General features: G+C 41.8%; 1 protein-coding gene and 1 pseudogene across 2 annotated transcripts in view; one reads left to right on the top strand and one right to left on the bottom strand.

The window, feature by feature from the left end:
- LRP6 (LDL receptor related protein 6) overlaps positions 1–20,287 on the bottom strand; it is a 162,809-nt gene extending 142,522 nt beyond the window's left edge. The window contains exon 1 of one of the 2 annotated variants that reach the window (XM_017864558.1): positions 20,156–20,287. In XM_017864558.1, coding sequence (XP_017720047.1) covers positions 20,156–20,210 — 55 coding nt within the window. In that variant the 5' untranslated portion in view covers positions 20,211–20,287. The remainder of the gene's footprint in view (positions 1–20,155) is intronic. The other variant, XM_017864559.1, reaches the window with a different exon arrangement.
- On the top strand, positions 2,724–3,162 carry LOC108523792 (ubiquitin-conjugating enzyme E2 variant 1 pseudogene; annotated as a pseudogene).
- Positions 20,288–20,613: the final 326 nt, after the last annotated feature.

The following is a 20,613-nucleotide window of genomic DNA, read 5'->3' as shown; positions in this document are numbered from 1 at the left end:
TTTTTTTTTTTTGAGACAGAGTTTCACTCTTATTGCTCAGGCTGGAGTAAAATGGCACGATTTTGGCTCACTGCAGCCTCCACCTCCCAGATTCAAGCAATTCTCCTGCCTCAGCCTCCCGAGTAGTTGGAATTACAGGCGCCCACCACTATGGGTCCAGCTAATTTTTTGTATTTTACTAGAGGCGGGGTTTCGCCATGTTGGCCAGACTGGTCTTGAACTCCTGGCCTCAAGTAATCCACCCACCTCGGCCTTCCAAAGTGCTGGGATTACAGGCATGAGTCGCTGCATCCGGCCCCAATTTTATATAATCTTAATTCATTCCAATTTATATAGACAAGTGTGACTAGTGGTAGTATTGGATAGCACACATCTAGAGGCTGGAATGCAGAACATTAATGAGGCAGCAAAAGTAAGACCAAGCCAGGCGTGGTGGCTCACACCTGTAACTGCAACACTTTGGGAGGCTCAAGCAGGAGGACTGATTAAGCCCAGGAGTTTGAGACCAGCCTAGGCAACACATGGAAACCTCATCTCTACAAAAGATAAATTCAAAAAATTGGTCAGGCATAATGGTGCACGCCTGTAGTCCCAGGTACTCGGGAGACTACAATGGGAGGATCACTTGAGCCCAGGAGTTCAAGGCTGCAGTGAGCTATGATCACACCACTGTGGTGCCCCAGCCTCGGTGACAGAGGGAGACCTTGTCTTTAAAAAACAAAAAAAAAAAAAACAGTGAGTTATGATGCAATAATCTACATGACCTTCTTTCATAATTACTTACTAAAGGTCTACAACTGTGTCATCTGAAGCCAAGCCCAACTACCATTTAGAAGTAACCATTTCCCCTTTTTCAAGAAATTACTCCAATGTCAAAAAAGTATCAGAAAAAAGTGGTGTTTCCACTAATTTATAGATTGTGTCTGTCAAATAGTTACGAATGTATACTATTTTCAACTATAAGTACAACATAAACTTCCCTAACTAAGCTTAAATCCAACATTCTTAGTCAAAAACAAACTAGCAGACAGCTGTTTTAAAAAGTGACTAACCAATCTTTCTGCTTATTCTGAGTATCTGCTGCAGCTATTAGCAAATTCATAAATTTCCCTAACAGAGTCACTTTTAATTCATTTCAGGCCTTCACACATCACACTGATTTATCAGTCCCCACAGAGCCCACTATACTGAGTCTCTCATACTATGGGCCAAATATAAACATCAGAAAAAAGGTCCCTACTAGTGAAGGATACAATGCTAAGTGCCGCACAAGGCTAAGGAATACCCACGAAACACTTAACATTTAAAATCCAAGAGTGATAATAACGTAATATTTACTGGGCACCTTCTTTATGGCACTATCCTTGGAAAACTACAGCAAAGCTATGGACATTAGGTAGCAGCCAAGTGTCTTTCATTGCTTTCAAGCCAAACTTTAACACTTTTACGTGTACTGAATAATTTTGATCTACAAAATCCAAAGACACTTTCTAGTAATTTAAGGCCTCACAAGTGTTCTGAGTCTCCTCTCCCTCCTGAAAACGGGTGAAGGAGGCAAGTTAATCCTTTTTAAGTTAGCAATACTAGTTACAATTGAGGATTTGTGAAGGACTGTACATAAATCGGCTGCACATAAACCACACTATTGAAAGGAAATCCCAGGGTTCATCCTGTCCAGTCACCCTTCTGATGCTTGAATACTTTCTATTATGTTGTCACCAGTATCTGTTCAGCAACATATTAAATGGGATATCTGACAGGTATAATTTGATTCATAACATTGTTTTTAACTACCCAAGAGATACACTGGATCCACACACTTGCTCCCTGGAATGTGCTAGTATCTTCCATTCCGGAGAGCTTACTTTCTGACCGCCTAGTATTCAGATAACCCAAATAATCACCATCACTTCTCTTTAGTGGAACACTCACAGTGCTCAGGAATCTTTGTTTTCCTTTATTAAACTTCTGGGAAACTTTCCCTACCAGCCTTTCTAAGCTTTTTCTACTTTGAAAGACTAATTTCCATGCCCTGAATCCTTCATTCTCAGACCGTCTCATAAAACAATCTCAGTGAAGCAGGAAATAAGGTAAATGTCATACATCCCCAACATCTTAATTTATACCTCTCAAAATTTTCTCTCCACCCATTTTCCCTAACCTTGTCCTCAGTCTCAAATGACAAGATGGCCTTCCTCCTAAGGCTAAAGCAAAACTTTCGGTTCAGCCTCCTTACCTCCTCTCTACAACTTTGCTCTATCAATTGTTCTGTATTTCTTGTATTTTCAGTGGTTTATGCTAGGTTCCTTGCTATTGAAAACTTTTGTTTTAATAACCCTAAACTTGTTACCATCAGAATAATTATTATATTTCTACTAACTGTAAAATCTTATAACATTGGTATATACACCTCATACTACCATTCATTAGCTATTACTCTTTAATCTAACTTCCTACCCATCACTCAACTGCAAGTACGTTCTCTAAATCTTTATAACCAAATCCAGTGGTCTTTTCTCAGTCTTTATTCTTGACACCTCTAGAGCATTCAATGCTGTTGACTATATCCCTACCTATATAGAATGGTCTCCTCATACAATACTACCTATTTTTCTTGTTTGTCTTGTTTCAAACTTTCCAATTCCTATATATAGTTATCCCAAGACTCTCTGTTGTTCCCAAATGAAAGAGTATAGAAAACTAAAGTTCACAAGCGACAGCGACACAAGGTGGCAGCCACCACTGGCTTGGGAGTAAAAGTCTCTTGTGATTTCCCACTTTTTGAAGAACTCAAAGAAGGCCAAAACGGAGTAGGAGATGGCACAGTTAGCTGAGGTCTAGACGATAATAAAGACACTTACAAGATGGACAGGGATGATCATTGGGCCTGCAAGAACAATTTACGAAAACTGAATATACAGCCTTAAAATAGAATGTGGACCACCCAGAAGCATCCCCCTTTGCAAGATTTGTAACAAAAAATTAATATGAACGGAGTTAATAGTTCTAATGGAGTGGTAGACCCAAGAGCCATTATTCGTGCTAGCAAAATGGCAGAATTCATAGACCAAAGTTGTCCTGCAAGACCTTTGGCGCGTAATGGTGTCTAAAGAAAATATGAAACTCCCTCAGCCACCTGAAGGACAGTGTTACAGCAATTAATTGAAAAGAAAAACCACAGGCCCTTCCCCTTCCCCCCCTCCATTCAATATAAGCAGTCTTCATTTTCCACAGTAACAAATTTTCTAGATACATCTTGTAGACTTCAAAGTACTAGAAAGGAAGCTCCCGTTCAAAGGAAATTTATCTTAAGATACTGTAAAACTAATATTTTGTCCATTTGAAATATATAACAAAAAAAGAAAGAGAATTAAAGTTCACCTGGTCAACAAGCAATTCTATGCATCTAATTTCCAAAACATTATCTCCAGTTCTGTCCCTCTAACTTTTTGTTGGCCATCTCTACCGCCTGTTAAATTAAATTCATCACCTTTCCCCAAAAACAACAAAATCCCTCAGGAGTCGATGGTACACAATTCTAACCTTACTGGCATGCTTTGGAGCCATCTTTGAGCCCCTCCCCTTTTTCACCAGTCTGCCAATGACTCTCTTGTTGACTCTTATTGTACAAGCATGTCTTTACATTTGCCTCCTCTTCTCCATTTTTAGAACCACTATCCTACTCTAGACCTTCATGACTTTAGGCTTAAAACATCCTAATAGTAAGTTATCTCGATATTTTCCCTTTTCCTTTTCTACTTCTAATACTTTTACTTTAGCCAACTCAAAAGTCATTCTGATTCCCCGTGCCTAAACTTACATATAACGCCTCAACACCTCAGCCTTCCACCATGACGTCTACCTAGGACTCTACATTTATCTTTTATAGTCTCTGCATCATACAAACAGGTTTCAAAACATGTAAACTGGGAGTACATCACACCCATCATCACGGAGTATTCATTTTCCTGCCCACTCCATACTTCTTCTCTTTTTCTCCCAGCAAGCAAGTCCTTCCCAGCCACAGTCAAACCTTACCTACTCTGTAACCCTTTCTAATTGACTCAGCTTTACTTCTTTTAATCCTTAGTCTTTAGCATGCACGTGATATTAGCTTTTTTTTTTGGTAAGCCTACTTTCTACCTCTAGCATCTCAGCCTAGATCCATACAAGGTATACAAGAACCGTACCTTATAACTAATTTTACCACCAATGCCTACTACAGTTCACTGCACAAGAAATATCATATACATATTTACTAATATTTTGGGGTTTTTGTTTTGAGACGAAGTCTCACTCTGTCACCCAGACTGGAGTGCAGCGGCGCAATCTCAGCTCACTGCAACCTCCGACTCCCTGGTTCAAGTGATTCTCCTGCCTCAGCCTCCTGAGTAGCTGGGAATACAGGCATGCGCCACCATGCCCAGCTAATTTTTGTATTTTTAGTAGAGACAAGGTTTCACCGTGTTGGCCAGGACTGTCTTGATCTCCTGACCTCGTGATATGCCCACCTCAGCTTCCCAAAGGGCTGGGATTACAGGTGTGAGCCACCGCACTCAGCGGTAAAAGAAATTTTATTTGTCATGGTCAAAGCCGGCTAAGACTTTTTTTTTTTTTTTTTTTTTTTTTTTTTTTTTTTTTTTTTTTTTTTTGAGACGGAGTTCGCCTCTGTCACCCCAGGCTGTGAGTGCTCATGGCCGGCTGCATCTTCAGGGCCCTCACTGCCCAAGCCTCCGGGCTCCCGGCTTCACGCATTCTCCTGTCTCAGGCCCCTCCCCGGCGGTAGCCCTGGGACTACAGGGCGGGCCTTCCCACGTCGCCCGGCCCTTAGTTTTTTTTTGTATTTTTTAGTAGAGACGGAGGTTTCACCGTGTTAGCCAGGATTGGGGTTCTCGATCTTCCTGACCTCTTGACCGGGGCCCTCTCCGCCTCCCAACGAGTGCCTGGATTTACAGGCTTTTGAGCCCACCGCCGCCGGACCTTTTTCTTGTTTTTTTTTTTTTTTTGAGATAGAGTCTCTTGGCTCTGTCACCCAGGCCTGGAGAGTGCAATGGCGCAATCTCAGCTCACTGCAACCTCCCTCCTGGGTTCAAGCGATTCTCCTGCCTCAGCCTCACAAGTAGCTTGGACTACAGGCGCCCACCACCACACCCGGCTAATTTTTGTATTTTTAGTAAAGGCAGGTTTCACCATGTTGGCCAGGCTGGTCTTGAACTCCTAACTTCAAATGATCCACCCAACTCAGCCTCCCAAAGTGCTGGGGTAACAGACGTGAGCCAACACACCTGGCTTAATTTTTTTTTCTTCTTCATTTTTGGAGATAGAGTTTCGCCTTATCACCCAGGCTGGAGTGCAGTGGTACAATCTGGGCTTAACGTAACCTGCACCTCCCAGATTCAAGTGATTCTCCTGCCTCAGCCTCCCCAGGAGGTGGGATTACAGGCGCCCGCCACCACACCCAGCTAATTTTTTTGTATTTTTAGTAGAGAGGGGGTTTTGCCACGTCAGCCAGGCAGGTCTTGAACTGCTGACCTCAAGTGATTCAACCTCAAGTGATTCACCCACCTCGCCTCCAAAGTGCTGGAATTACAGGCGTGAGCCACCATGCCCAGCCAAAGCCAGCTAAGATTTGATGGGTTTATTTGTAAGATTTTTTTAAGTGCTTATCAAATATTATAGTTATGTAAAACTAGATTTTAGTTTTCTGTTAAAATGACTGATTTTCTTCAGTTATTAGTCTTTTTTTCTTTCTTTTGACATGGAGTCTCCCTCTGTCACCCAGGCTGGAGTGCAGTGGCAGGATCTCAGCTCACTGCAAGCTCTGCCTCCTGGGCTCATGCCATTCTCCTGCCTCAGCTCTCTGAGTAGCTGGGACTACAGGCGCCCGCCACCACACCTGGCTAATTTTTTTTGTATTTTTTTTAGTAGAGACAGGATTTCACCGTGTTAGCCAGGATGGTCTCGATCTCCTGACCTCATGATCAGCCCGCCTCCACCTCCCAAAGTGCTGGAATTACAGGTGTGAGCCACCGTGCCCCACCTGTTAGTCTGCTTTTAATAAAGAGGTTATTAAAGGTTTTCCTTTGCCTTCTGAATAATCTCCCTAGAAGACAAAGATTCTGTGTCTTACCAGAATTTCCTGTGCTTAATGCTGACTTTATCATGTCCTTAATTACTTAAAACCATATTCACACCCTTGAAAGGGGTAAGGTTCTTTACCATCACATTACTTCCTATGCTCACTTTTTTCAACTTTTTTTTTTTTTTTTAAGAGACAGGGTCTCACTCTTGTCCAGGCTGGAATACAGTGGCACAATCATGGTTCATTGCAGTGGCTCAATCATAGCTCATTGCAGCCTCAAACTCCTGGACTCAACGATCCTCCTGCCTCGGCCTCCTGAGTAGCTAGGACTACAGGCCTGTAATCTTATGGCCAGCTAATTTTTTAATTTTTGTAGAGACAGGATCCCACCATGTTGCCCAGGCTGGTCTCAAACTCCTGGCCTCAAGTGATCCTCCCATCTTGGCCTCCCTCCCAAAGCACTAAGATTACAGGCATGGGCCACTGCACTGAACTAAAATCTTTTTTTTTTTTTTCCGGTCACTTTTGGTTAAATATGTAGCCAAGCATTTTTTTTCCACAGTGGCCCATGATCCTATTTAATCAAATGTTCAAACCTCCTAAATGACGCCTTTTGCACCAACAACTGTCTTTGAGATTTCCCCTGAGGGGCCCTAGAAAATCAAAATTTCCTTTACCTTGTAAAAGAGAGATGTTAAAAATAACAGTTCATTTGATCAAACATTATGAGTCATATGGAAAGCACTGTCAAAGTAAGAGAGGCTTACCCTCCCTAAGTTAAATTTGTATAGGTAAAATGTTATTAATAGAAATATTTTGGAAGTTCTATGAAGGTATAAAGCTCCTAGAAATTCATCAATGCCCTCATTGTCCATGTCTATTAACCAGAGTTCTGGTGCTGCTTTGCCTGGTATTAGACAACAGTATAATGTCATCAGTCATAATTTCAGGGATTTTTTTTTCCTCAGTGTTAACTTGGTCATAATTTGACTTCTTTAATTTGAATATAGTATCTTCTAGTTTGGCTAATGGTTCTCAGTTAAGAATTCACATCATTGGCTGGGCGCGGTGGCTCAAGCCTGTAATCCCAGCACTTTGGGAGGCTGAGACGGGTGGATCACGAGGTCAGGAGATCGAGACCATCCTGGCTAACACAGTGAAACCCCGTCTCTACTAAAAAATACAAAAAACCAGCCGGGCGAGGTGGCGGGCGCCTGTAGTCCCAGCTACTCGGGAGGCTGAGGCAGGAGAATGGCGTAAACCCGGGAGGCGGAGCTTGCAGTGAGCAGAGATCTGGCCACTGCACTCCAGCCTGGGTGACAGAGCGAGACTCCGTCTCAAAAAAAAAAAAAAGAATTCACATCATTTACTTATGGAATGACATTACATAGAAGTTAAGGACCTACTCCAGACTGCTAAATCTTTTTCCTTGATAATCTTGATATATTCTATACATGCTTGACATATTCGTGGGCCATTACATCTTAGGATTGTATGTCTTTAGATTTTTTTCTCTGCAATGAATACATTCATCATATACATAAATGACATGTACTAGCCACTCTTCTTTAAAATAAGGTTAATTGGCTGGGCACGGTGGTTCACAACTTAATCCCAGCACTTCAGGGGGCTGACACAGGTGGATCACCTGACATGAGGAGTTTGAGACCAGCCTGGCCAACATGGCGAAACCCTGTCTCTACTAAAAATACAAAACTTAGCGGGGCATGGTGGCGCGTGCCTGTAATCCCAGCTACCTGGGAGGCTGAGGCAGGAGATGCACTGGAACCCAGAAGGCGGAGGCTGCAGCAAGCCGAGATTGCGCCACTGAACTCCAGCCTGGGCGACAGAACAAAACTCTGTCTGAAAATATAATAATAAAATAAAATAAGGTTAATCATTATGCTTATAGATATGCTTTTGTCTAACACTTTTTTGGATTTAGTTTGCATGCCACAAAAATCAAACTTCCTCGTCAATTTCGTTATCTTTTCTAACAAATTTTCATAAGATCTTTCACTTTTAAGATTATCAGTAATAGGTTAATCATCACCGTTTTAAGTCTTTCGTCATCTACAGATAGTTTTCTGTTTTACTCTGACGCTTCCCTGAAAGCACTTGCAAATCAGCTACGGGCCAGACTGCACTTGTCTTCAATAAAAAAAGGGCTATGGGCCAGGTGTGGTTGCTCAAGCCTCTAATACCAACACTTTGGGAGGCTGAGGTGGGCATATCACTGGAGCCCAAGAGTTCCAGACCAGCCTGGGCAACTTGGCAAAACCCCTTCTCTAAAAAAAAAAAAAAAAAAAAAAAAAAATTAGCTGGGCATAGTGGCACGCACCTGTGGTCGCAGCTACAAGGGAGGCTGAGATGGGAGGATCGCTTGAGTCCAGGAGGTCAAAGCTTCAGTGAGCCAAGATTGCGCCACTGCACTCCAGCCTGGGTGACAAAGTGAGACTCCGTCTCAAAAAAAAAAAATAAAGAAAAAGAAAAACGACTATGCCAGGTAACCTGAACACAGGCTTCTGATGGCATCACTTCAATAACTCTGAGACCATACCAGCGGACTAAGTCAGGATTTCCAAACAGCTAGTAGAGAAACAGATGGGTTCGTGAGACTGCTAACACAGATCCAGCAGAACAAGAATTAATTACATAGGACTGAATAAATTGATGAAGGATGATTATGGGTTTCGTTTGAAATATTGCTGATGCCTTAGTGTCCTATTTTCTGGATATAAGGAACCCCTTTCTCTTTTCTCTGAAGCTATCTATAACCGACAACAATTTAAGGAGACTATGCTTTTGTAAACCGAAATAAACATTTATCTTTTTCCCCTGCCTCACTCCTCCAGAATTCAAAACTCTTATTGAGTATTTTATTTTCATGGCAATATAGTTATTTGCAAAGGTTCAATGAGTCTGCCTCCTAGCTGGAAACATTACTTATGCAACCAAGCCTTTGGAATGCCACATTTGAAGATACTCATTTAATCAGGTATGACCAGACACTTTTAAGTTACAGTTGACTTTAGAACCAATGCTTTCAGTCCTCTTAGGAAAACTGGCCTGGTAACTGGCTTAATTCACCAGCTTTGCAGGTGAATTAAGCAAGATCACTTCCCAGCAGGCTCAAAAATCCTAGAATATTTTAGGAACTTCAGGAAAGGAATTCACCCAAATTTATAGATATTGCAAGTGAAATCTGATGGTCAGTTCTTGACTTACCTTTATAGTCTCAAAAGGCATTTTAAAGTCCAATCATATTTCTTAAAAAAACTTTCAGCAAGGCAGTATTAAAAGACCTATTATATGATAGATTACTATTCTTGCTACAACTATGTAAATAATCAGGTCAAATCTAATGAGATCAACTTCTCAACGATTCTTACTGCATTGTCAACAGTGACTGATTTTGTTTTAAACAACAGGGAACTGACCAGTGCTCATCACAATTGCCCATTACTTACTCATTGACTTGGCTTGAATAAACTTTAGTCAGGATTCCCTTCTCCCCACAAATTCCTAAACTTTGGCTTGCCCTAAGTTTAAGAAAGTAAATGCACAACTTTTTCCCTCATTCTGACCATCAGCTGACTGCAGAAAAAATAAATAAATAAATAAATAAAATGCTTTCCAGTTAAACAGTCCCAGTCATGCAATCTGCTCACCCCTACCTATTTGGCCCACACTCCCACAAAGTTCCTGCAAGCCCTGCTTACTTCTCCTTTCTATAAAAGAAAAGCCTTTTTTGGTTTGATTTTGAAATGTGTTGCAAATTCTGTAGCGAGCACGTCCTTCTACTGCAAAAATCCTTTCAAATAAAGTCTCCCCTTACTTAAGTCTAGCTTTGTTTCTGCTTTTGGGTTTGGTCACTTTTTTTTTTTTTTTTTTTTTTGAGACAGAGTCTCACTCTGTCACCCAGGCTGGAGTACAGTGGCACGATCTTGTCTCACTGCAACCTCCACCTCCCGGGTCCAAGCGATTCTTCCTCCTCAGTCTCTCAAGTAACTGGGATTATAGGCACCACCAGGCCTGGCTAATTTTTTGTATTTTTTTTGTAGAGATGAGGTTTCACTCTGTTGTCCAGGCTGGTCTCAAACTCCTAAGCTCAAGCAATACTCTGCCACACCCTTCCAAAGTGCTGCGATTACAGGTGTGACTCACTGCATCTTGGCCTCAGCTTTGTTTTTATTTACAGTGTAAGTACTATGACAAACTACCTATTGGCAAATGCCAAAGTTTACATTAATATGTATTTCTCTTTATCAAAGTCATCAGTATCTCTTTCAAAACCACAATAAGGCCCAGGTAAAGTTAGGTACATACAAGAAGTCCTGCATGTAAAATTACTGTCCAGAGTACAAACAATCTGGTCTTAGTCATTCATCTTTCTGATTTATAAAACAAAGGAGTTGGCCCAGGTAATTTCTAATACTCCTTCTATTTTCTTACTCTAGATATGAATTTAGTAAAAAGATTTAACCGTGACAGGACAATTAAAAGGGCTATTCAGAAACACAAGATACTGGTGAACTATTTAGTGCTTCTCCAGCAGAAAAACAGGAACTTAAAGTATTTTTTAGACCAGGCACGGTGGCTCACGACTGTAATCCCAACACTTTGGGAGGCAGCGGCAGGTGGATCACTGAGTCCAGGAGTTCAAGGCCAGCCTGAGTAACATGGTGAAACCCTATCTCTACAAACAATACAAAAACTTAGGTGGGAGGATAGGATCACCTGAGCCTGGGAAGGTCCAGGCTGCAGTGAGCAATGATTGCGCCACTGCACTCCAGCCTGGGTGACAGAGACCCCAGTTTAAAACAAACAAACATAGGCCAGAGTGATGGCTCATGCCCGTAATCCCAGCACTTTGGGAGGCTGAGGCAGGCAGATCATTTGAGGTCAGGAGTTCGAGACCAGCCTGACCAACATGGCCAAATCCTGTCTCTACTAAAAATACAAAAATTAGCCAGCATGGTGGCACACACCTGTAGTCCCAGCTACTCAGGAGGCTGAGGCACGAGAATCACTTGAACCCAGGAGGCGGAGTTTGCAGTGAGCAGAGACTGTGCCACTGCACTCCTGCTTGGGTGATGAAGCAAGACTCTGTTTCAAAAAAATATATATTTTTTAGCATATATTTCAGTAACTTCAAAAGCTGAGATTCAGAAATAATTTCTCAAGGTAAAGACTCCAATAATCAAATCCACACTCATCTGAAAGTATTTAATATACCCATACAATGGAATATTACTCAACCATTAAAAGGAATGAAGTACTGACACATGCAACATGAATGAACCCTGAAAATGTGCTAAGTGATAGAAGTTAAGACACAAAAGGCCACATATTTTATTCCATTTATATGAAATATTCAGAGTAGGCAAATTCATAGAGACAGAAAGTAAATTCATGGTTACCAGAGGCTGAGGGAAGGGAGAAATGGGAAGTATATGCATTTTCAGGGAGCGGTAGATAAGCATTACTGGAATGAGATAGTGGTGATGTTGTACAACCCTGTGAGTATACTGAAAGTCACTGAATTAGACATTGTAAAATGGAAATTTTTACTGTATGTGAATTATATCTCCAAAAAACTTGGTTTAAAAAAGTACTTGATAGGCCTGGTGCGGTGGCTCACGCCTGTAATCCCAGCACTTTGCGAGGCCAAGGCGGGTGGATCACGAGGTCAGGAGATCAAGACCAACCTGGCAAACACAGTGAAACCCCATCTATACTAAAAAAATACAAAAAAAAATTAGCCAGGGGTGGTGGCAGGCACCTGCAGTCCCAGCTACTGGGGAGGCTGAGGCGGGAGAATCGTGTGAACCTGAGAGGCGGAGCTTGCAGTGAGCCCAGATCGCGCCACTGCACTCCAAAGCAAGACTCTGTCTCAAGAAAAAAAAAAAAAAGTACTTGATAGAAGGGGCTTAATAAAAAAAAAAAAGAAAAGAAAAGAAAAGAAAGAAAAAAGTACTTGAGGCCAGGCACACTGGCTCACGCCTGTAATTCCAGCACTTTGGGAAACCAAGGCGGGAGAATCGCATGAGCCCAGGAATTCAAGACCAGTCTGAGCAACATAGTAAGACCCTGTCTCTACAAAAAAAAAAAAAAAAAATTAAAAATGAACCGGGTGTGTTAGCACGTGCCTGTAGTCCCAGCTACTCAGGAGGCTGAGGCAGAAGGATCTCCTGAGTCCAGGAGGTCCAGTCTGCAGTGAGCCGTGATAGCATCACACCACACTCCAGCCTAAAAAACACAGTGAGACCCTGTCTCAAAAAAAAAAAAACAACTAATTATATTAATGCAGTAATTATATCCTGAAACCAGAAAACACATTAAGTAATCCACACCTTGAATTCAATCTCAGACAAGGACATGTTGATTTTTTTTTTGTAGTCTATTTAATATATCTAATCTGTGCTAAGAAATCTTTATTTATTTTGAAAGATAGGGTTTTGTCTGTCATATGGAGTGCAGTGGCATGATCATGGCTCACTGTAGCCTTGAATTCCTGGGCTCAAGTGATCCTCCTGCCTCAGCCTTCTAAGCAGCTGAAACTACAAGCATGTGCCATCGTGACCAGCTAATTTTTTAATTTTTTTATAGAGACGGAGGTCTTGCTATGTTTCCCAGGCTAGTCTTCAACTCCTGACCTCAAGTGATCCTCTCGCCTTGGCCTCCCAAAGAGATGGGCTCACACTGAGCCACCGTGACCCAGACTAAGAAATCTTTGTAATCGTTACAAATTTATAACTTAAACTATAGCTAATGAACGACTGAGGCAAAACACAAAATGACATTCCAAATAAATGTCATAAAATTCACATCTTTTATATTACTTTAAATGTAAAATTTACAGTGCTCAATATGTGCAAACCTCTGGTACATGGGGCATATAAAGGGGAAAAACATCTTTTCTTCAAAAACTTTCCATCAAAGAGCTATTTCTGCATTAGCATAGATCTAGAATGTTACAAATAAAGACAATATAATGCACAGCTAAGAATTCAAGGTAATGAAGTTCACTTGTCACCTTTCTTAGACTTGCAAAATACAGTATCTTTAAGCTGGATATATGGATATACAGTACTTAAATTATACCTACCAATAAAGTTAGTCAATAGTGAGGAAGACTCCTATCCCTGTAATCCTTTACTTATAGTTTGGGTCTAGTAGTGATAAAACAATGACTAAAACCATTAGAGAAAATAGACTCCCAGTCAAACATATATAATTTGATAAAGGTAGGTTTCCAATATTTGGGTGACTATTTTCCTGGGGAAAAAAAAAGACAACAGCTGGGTGCAGCAGCTCATGCCTGTAATCCCAGCACTTTGGAAGGCCAAAGCAAGTGGATCCCCTGAGGTCAGGAGTTTGAGACCAGCCTGGCCAACATGGTGAAACCCCATCTCTATTAAAAACACAAAAATTAGGTAGGCGTGACAGCGGGCGCTTGTAATCCCAGCTACTTGGGAGGCTGAGGCAGACAATCAGTTGAACCCAGGAGGCAGAGGTCGCAATGAACTAAGATCATGCCACAGCACTCCAGCCTGGGTGACAGAGCGAGACTCCATCTATTTAAAAAAAAAAAAAAAAAAAAAAAGACTACTGATTGGCATGTTATTGAGTCTCATCAGTAACTTTAGGCCTGGTGTTAATAACTTACATAATTTAATGTAGTTTTTTGCCTGAAAATATAATTTCATTTTGTATCCCCAATCTCCTCCTGAAATTAGTTCCAAAATATTTAAGCACTTATACGTGGCCCTTCCAAGCAAGATATTACAGAAACTACAAGTTATGATACTGCTAAAAGGATCACAGTATCAAAGTATCAATAATTTTTACCAGAGTCCAAGTACATTTTAATATTTTCTAGCATCACACCCAAACAGCTTGAACCTTTAGTGAGAATACTCACTGCCACAAATAACACGAACAGCTTGAGAAACAAAAGCATATGTGAATAATACCAAATAACCTTGTTTCCTTGTATTAATGTACTGACAAATTGTATTTTAAGACAATTTTAAGAGCAAACAACCTGTTCTTATGTATATTTGACTAAATGTCAAAGTTATTCATATAAAAGTGTTTTATTCACTGAAGTGACGCTTACTTTACAGAAGATAAACACCCTTATCCAAAGTGAAAACATGCAATGCAGAAACTCAGTATAGCATCCAGCCACCCCGCAGAAAAAAATCCACCAACTGAATAATTGTTGTGAACAAGTAACGCAATTTCTCAATTAGATGTCTTGATAAAATTATTTTGCCCATACTTAACTCTTTAATAAGTATCACAATCATTTGAACTGTCTATTCTCTAGCTTATTTACAATAATCATCACCTAAAATAGTTAGGCTGCAATCCTTTAGAAAATAAATTTAGTAAGTAATTGTCATTCCATTTTATATCAAAACAGAAACTGTCATAAGTAAAAGTATTTCATGGCGCTTTTATTTCAGTTGCAGAAGAATCAAAAAAATTCCAAAACCACTGGCCTAAAACTATCAACTGCCAACAACAGTGCCCGGGACATAGCAGACACTTAAAATGTTTTACCAGTCTTTCCAGGGCATAATGTTTCTTTTAATTTGGCCATCTTAATAAAAGCAACCATTTATTCAATGCCTACTATTGACTGTGTGCTGTACTACCCCTTCACAAACATTCCATCAGTTCTCACGAAGCCTTGTAAGTTATAACCCCACCTAACAGGAAAGGAAATAACTTGTCCAAAGGAACACAGAGTGCCAGAAGAGTTTAACTTCTGTTTAACAACAAGCCATGTATTTCTACTATAGTACCTTCTATATAGTCTTCTCTAAGTATAAACTTTCAATAGAATTTCTATGATGAAAATGATCTTTCTCAGAGTAGTTACACATGGCCTAAATAGCACTAAACATTGTTTTTCCAGTATGCTCAAAATATTTAAACAAAAAATACACGTTCTCATAAAATATTTCCATTAATATATCCCTTCCCAGAATCCCCTTTGATATTTAAACAGTCCTTTCTGACAGCCAAAGCTGTCCATATAGAAGGACACAGTAGTTGAGTACAGTAAATAGAAAAACTTCCAATTAACGCAAAGGAAAAAAATCTCTTAAAAACTGAACCACAGGAAATCACTATTAGCCCTCCTGATAACAAGCTAAAACCTTAAAACTTAATAACCAGACAAATTATCTAGCCAAATGAGCAAATCTGAGGCAGGTAAGTAAATAGGGATGACAGTAACAAATTGAGTTATACGAAATTGTCAACAAGTATCAACGTAATACTTGACAAGTTTGGAAAATAATAAGTTAAACAAAGTTAAAACCATTCTCTTTACCTCAGGACTTTTCAGAACCCTTAAATGTGTTAACACGAATTCTAATCTCCAAATAAAGTATACAGAGATTACTCAAGGTTACACAGCAAATTCAGAACCATAACTTAATTCTCCTGATTCCCACTCCAAAATTTGTTCTACTTCCCCAAGACTGTATAATATCTGATTTTAACGGAAGAAAAGGATCACTTCTATAGAAATACAAGATGCGAAACATTAGTGGTTTGTTCCAACAATATTTATCACCAGTCCACCAAAACAAAAAAAAGTAACAAATAATTTTTATATAACAAGCCTCCTCAAAAAAGCTAAGAAGGCCAGGCGCGGTGGCTCACGCCTGCAATCCCAACACTTTGGGAAGCAGAGGTGGGTGGATCATCGGAGGTCAGGAGTTCGAAACCAGCCTAACCAATAGGTGAAACCCCGTATCTACTAAAAATACAAAAATTAGGCCGGGCGTGGTGGCTCACACTTGTAATCCCAGCACTTTGGGAGATCAAGGCGGGTGGATAACTTGAGGTCAGGAGTTCAAGACCAGCCTGACCAATATGGTGAAACCCTATCTCTACTAAAAATACAAAAATTATCCAGGCATGGTGGTGTGCACCTGTGGTCCCAGCTACTCGGGAGGCTGAAACACGAAAACTGCTTGAACCCAGGAGGCAGAGGTTGCAGTGAGCTGACATCATGCCACTGCACTCCAGCCTGGGCGACAGGGTAAGACATCGTCTCAAAAAAAAAAATACAAAAATTAGTCAGGCATGGTGGCAGGCGCCAGTAGTCTCAGCTACTCAGGAGGCTGAGACACAGAATCGCTTGAACCCAAGAGGCGGAGATTGCAGCGAGCCGAGATCATGCGCACTGTACTTCAGCCTGAGCGACAGCAAGACTCCGTCTTAAAAAAAAAAAAACAAAAGCTAAGAAATAGTATTTCACAGATTACACACACAGATGGTATTCCAAAACCTATATTCTTATCAAAAATACTTCCTGCAGAAAATCAGATATTATTTTTTCTAATCAGTACCTGAACGGAACTAAGAGAATGGTAAGGATGGCAACCTAAACCGTGAGGCCCATTAGATTAGGGAACACATTTGTTTTGCTCACCATCAGTACCAGAGGCTGATATATAGGAGGTATTGCATACATATTTGCTAAAGAATGAATAATAAATCCCTGCCCATCTTTAATTAACCTACCTTTATTAAATTACAGTATCTCTGAATCTGAGTTTCCCCACTTACAAATAAAGTGGTGAGGCTCAAATGACCAAGATCCCTTTCACTTTTAAGAACGTGTGAATCTGGCCGGGCACACTGGCTCACACCTGTAATCCCAGCACTTTGGGAGTCCGAGGCAGGCAGATCACCAGGTCAGATCGAGACTATCCTGGCTAACACAGTGAAACCCCGTCTCTACTAAAAAATACAGAAAAATTAGCCAGGGGTGGTGGCAGATGCCTGTAGTCCCAGCTACTCAGGAGGCTGAGGCAGGAGAATGGCATGAACCCGGGAGGTGGAGCTTGCAGTGAGCCGAGATCGTGCCACTGCACTCCAGCCTGGCCAACAGAGCGAGACTCCATCTCAAAAAAAATAAATAAAGAATGTGTGAATCTGCACCTGTAATCCCAGAACTTCGAGAGGCGGAGGTGGGAGGATCACTTGAGCCCAGGAGTTTAAGACCATCCTGGGCAACATAGCAAGACCCTGGCTCTATAAAAATTTAGAAGTTAGCCAAGTGTTATGTCACAAAACTGTGGTCCCAGCTACTCGGGAGGTTGAGGTGGGAGGATCACATGAGCACAGGAGGTCCAGGCTGCAGTGAGCTGTGATCATGCCACTGCACTCCAGCCTAGGCAACAGAGCAAGACCCTACCTCAAAAAAAAAAAAAAAGCAATTCATGAACCTGGCCAAGCATGGTGGCTCACACCTGTAATCCCAGCACGTTGAGAGGATCACTTGAGGCCAGGAGTTGGAGACCAGCCTGGGCAACATATCAAGACACCCCCACAGCCACCCCATATCTACCAAAAATTTGGGGCATAGTGGTACGTGCCTGTAGTTCAGAGCTTTGGGAGGATGAAGCAGGATCACGTAAGCCCAAGACTTTGAGACTGCAATGAGCTGTGATCACACCACTGCACCCCAGACTGGGTAATGAAGCAAGACTATGTCTCTTTAAAAAAAAAAAAAAAAAAGAAAAGAAAAAATTGTGAACGTTATACAAACTAAATCTCAAATTCTGAAAGCATTTGAGGGTATGCCCCTGAACAAACAAAATTATAACAAAAGTAACATTAACAAGGCATTTTATACTATTTCATTTAAAACACCCAATAACCCTGCAAACTAGTCAGGTATCATTATCCACATTTTACCAGTAAAGAAACTGAGACCTAGAGAAGTGAACTAGACCAGAACCACAAAGTTAAGAAGTTGTGACACTTGGGCTTTAAATCCAAGGTTTTAGTATTGAAATTCCCCAGTCTTTCCTTTATAACTTGTCATGTGATGATACAGATAAGGACACAGCACTAACAGTATTCCCTAGCTTTCTGCTATTGATTCAACAGGCATGCAGGATAGAAGGTCTCCCAAACTCTCACAATACCCCATCACACCTAGTCAATGTTAAACCTCCAATTCTTTGTAGGAAAAAAAAAAAAATGATCTAAATGCAACAAATCAATCAGATTTTTCTCATTAGAGCCCATGGTTGACTACATATCTTTACTGTAACAGAAGATGACATTCTCAAATAATGAATTCTCAATTATGAACAAAAATATTTTACATCAAAAGGCAGTTTTACTTCAAATAATATGTACTCACAGCTAAGTACAGTACTGTTACATATTAGAAGACCACCTTACACATATTTTGCCACATTTAAAACGAGAGCTCCACTTCTGAAAACTTTGCTAGTGGAAACAAGACAATTTAAACTATTACCTCTTTCAGGTCTTGTTACATAAACAAGTGCAACCTATCTAAATTCGAATAATGAACAAACCCAGCTCTGGTCTCAAAGCTAGCGTTAAAAGAAACAAACGGCATTTACATCACACATTTCTCCTCCAAGAAATACAATCCAGAAACATCCCAAGTTGTAAGTTTCCCACGACTCTAACCAATCAGATGGTTCTCATATTTGTCAATCCTATTAACCTTATGTCTTAAATACATATTCTTATGTCAAATACAGTTGTTTCTAACAGCTATAGCAAAACCCCTTTCAATACAGTATACCATAATAAAATAAGTATATACTTATTAAACCTCTCCAGTACATAACACTTCATTAAATTTTCTGCCACAAAAATCTAATGAGCACTACCTTTTCTGGGGTTTACATGTGGGAAAACTTCGTAATACGCTTACAGTATCAAGTGTAAGTAATATAACATGCAAACACAATGCTGCATTACTATAGAATAACTGAAGAAAGTATTTCTCCTCCTCCAAAAAAAAGTCATTCTTATCCAAAATACATATCCACAGTACACACAAAAATATACACCTGTCATAGACTATTAGGTACTACCAGAGTTCGGTAAACTTAATTAGTTTGGAGGACTTAACAGAAGTTTAGCTTGTTAACACCTAAAAATCTCCAGCGACCAGCGGTCCCACGCCTGAAAAGAACTTACCATGAACGCCAGTCAGAATTTTAACAAACCAGAACTACAAGCCACCGTATCGAAAAGCAGTACTTAAATTCCTCTGCTGGTAAAAATGCTCCACAGCCATCTCAAGTTCAACACTGAGTAGTTTTGAGAAGAGCTGCCGAAGGGCCGGTCAAAAATCTTTGTGAACTGTCACAAAAGTCACAGAGCATGTGTCAGCTCTGCAGTGCGATTCAAAACATCATGGGACACTCGAATTCAAGCGATTCCCAGAGCAAATTATCTAGAACAGCCTATGCAATTTACCAAAGTGCCAAGCAGTCCCCAGGGGAGCAGAGCAAATTATCATTTTGGTCCCAGGACCGGCTCCTCTTCACACGAGGATGAATTTCCCTAGTAGTGCCAACTGTACGCTTGCACACTCCGAAAATAGGGGCAAGCCGTGAATACCAGAGGTTACAAGGGCAATGTTTTGTTTTATTATGGACTGAAGCTCAGAATGTTCCCAATGCTGAAACGCTCGACCTATAACCCCAGAGTCACTTTCCAACTGCGTTCTCACTCAGGATCATTATATCCCAAACGGAAGCCAATTATTACCTGTAACAAGGCCTGGAAAAAATAGAGGGCTTGAAAAGTTCAACTAAGAAACACCGAAACGGGGTGGGGAGTGGGTGGGGGGGCTTCGATGGATAAGGTCAACCTTAAAGCATCTCGGGCTCAAACATTTTAAAAGCCAAAATACGTACAAAGACCCTCTTCCCTGAAAGACCCCAGGCAGAGAGAGGCACACAGACATTCAGTCATCCCGACAGAATGGGGTGCCAAAGGTTCCCTAAGATCAGCAGCCGGGATCGAGCCTCCGATGTGTCCGGGAAAGGTCTGGGAGGCCAGGCCAGGTCCGCATTGTGGTCGGGCGGTGCGCGCAGCCCCTGCTCCCAGGCCCCTTTCTCTCCCCCTCCCCACGACCAGGCCTCTCCCCGCTCCTCTCCCCTTCTCCCTCCCTCCGTCCCTCTCCTCCCCCTAGACACAGAAAACAAGGCCACCTCCCCTCGAACCCCACCAACTTTCCAATGCCCCCACTCTTCCCACCTCTCAGGAGCACACAGAAGCTGCAGGCCAGGAGGCTCCTCAGGACGGCCCCCATCTTCCCTTCTCGCGTTCTCTTCTCTCACCGGCGAGGGGTGGCCAGAAGAGGGGGAGGCGAGGAGCCGCGGCGGCCGCCGCAGCGGCAGGGCTGCACGCTCATGCTTCCCAGCTTCCCAGCGAGAGAAGAAAGAAAGGGGCACGTCAAGGTTCCGCGCGCGCCGCCGCCGCCGCCCTCTCTACCGCGCCGCTCGGCCCCGGGCTCGCGCGACGCCAGCGTCTGCTTCCATCCCGCCACCTCCTCCCCCGGCGCCCCGCTTCCCCCGCGCAGCTCCTCATTCAGCCTCTGCCTCGCGCAGCGGCGCACGGATACGGTCGGCACCGCCTCCTAGGATCCCCGCGGCCGTGTCCCTGCGCGCAACGAGCCCCCTCCCCCGGCCCTGCCTCCCGCACGGCCAGGGAAA

This window comes from Rhinopithecus bieti, unplaced genomic scaffold (genome assembly GCF_001698545.2).
Source record: "Rhinopithecus bieti isolate Rb0 unplaced genomic scaffold, ASM169854v2 scaffold_76074, whole genome shotgun sequence".
In the NCBI taxonomy this organism is placed as follows: Eukaryota; Metazoa; Chordata; class Mammalia; order Primates; family Cercopithecidae; genus Rhinopithecus; species Rhinopithecus bieti.
This window is presented reverse-complemented; position numbering and strand designations above follow the sequence as displayed.